The 1,138-nt window shown below is 31.6% G+C and overlaps 1 protein-coding gene across 1 annotated transcript; it reads left to right on the forward strand.

The window, feature by feature from the left end:
* Window positions 1-14: 14 nt before the first annotated feature.
* Window positions 15-928, forward strand: LOC108765430 (putative nuclease HARBI1; the record flags this gene model as incomplete). Its single annotated transcript, XM_018514184.1, has 3 exons — window positions 15-69; window positions 240-801; window positions 919-928. Coding segments are annotated over 3 exons (627 nt in total), but the record flags the coding sequence as incomplete, so codon positions are not given.
* Between the last annotated feature and the right edge of the window lie 210 nt (window positions 929-1,138).

Below are 1,138 nucleotides of genomic sequence, written 5' to 3' on the forward strand. Positions count from 1 at the left end.
ATGACATGCACAAATTTCCAAGAGTAATAGGATGCATCGATGGAACGCATATTAGAATACAATCTCCTGGTAAGTTAAAGCTATGAAATACGCCATACAGCACTGAAAGATTACAAAAATATTGTAAAGATCTTATACTGAAACATTTAATATTACGTGAAAGTTTGAAATATGTATACAATATTGTAGGAAGATTTAGAGTATTCATTTTAAATGACATGTATAATAAATATTTTCAGGAGGTGAACACGCAGAAGAGTTTCGAAATCGAAAAGGATACTTTTCTCTTAATACCCAAGTTGTATGTGATCATAACATGAAAATTACAGACATTGTGTATAGATGGACGGGTTCGGTCCATGATGCAACAATTTTTCAACATTGCCGACTGCATCAAAGATTAGAGGAAGGTGATTTTCAGTTGGGAATATTACTTGGCGATAGTGGATATCCAATCAAGAAATATCTTCTCACTCCTCTTTTGCATCCAACTACTGCAGCGGAAAATAAGTACAATAATGCTCACATACGAACGAGAAATATCGTTGAACGAGTATTTGGAGTTTGGAAACGTCGATTTCCTGTATTAAGTTTAGGTATGAGACTCAAAATACAGACTGTGCAAGACATCATCGTAGCTACAGCAGTTCTACATAATATTGCCAGAGATCAAAATGAAGAAGAACCTCCTGAATGTATAAATATTCCTGATGACATTGAAGTTGGTAATGAGAATCAAATAGATGTTCAAATAGGAGACAATAATGTCAGACAAGCACTCATTCATGAGTATTTCTCGAGGTAAGTTTAATAACGAATTTAACGAATACATAAAATCTTTATATTTAAAACTACAAATATATTATAATTTTTATGTTATCATTTTTCGCATATCACAACTTCTTTGGCACTTTACAGAAACTTGTAACATATATTTTTTTAGATTACGGAATTAGAACCTGCCTCGGTTACTCTACATGATGCAACATGAAGTTATGTATGACTGGAAATAAAAAATGTCAGTTTAATAAATCTACTAATCTAAAAATTATATATTATACGAATTATATCACCGAAAAATATACACTTACTAATGAATATCAATAACATTCGCCTCTAGTTTCTGTAATGTCAGTCT

This window comes from Trachymyrmex cornetzi, unplaced genomic scaffold (genome assembly GCF_001594075.2).
Source record: "Trachymyrmex cornetzi isolate Tcor2-1 unplaced genomic scaffold, Tcor1.1 C3916133, whole genome shotgun sequence".
Lineage (NCBI taxonomy): Eukaryota > Metazoa > Arthropoda > Insecta > Hymenoptera > Formicidae > Trachymyrmex > Trachymyrmex cornetzi.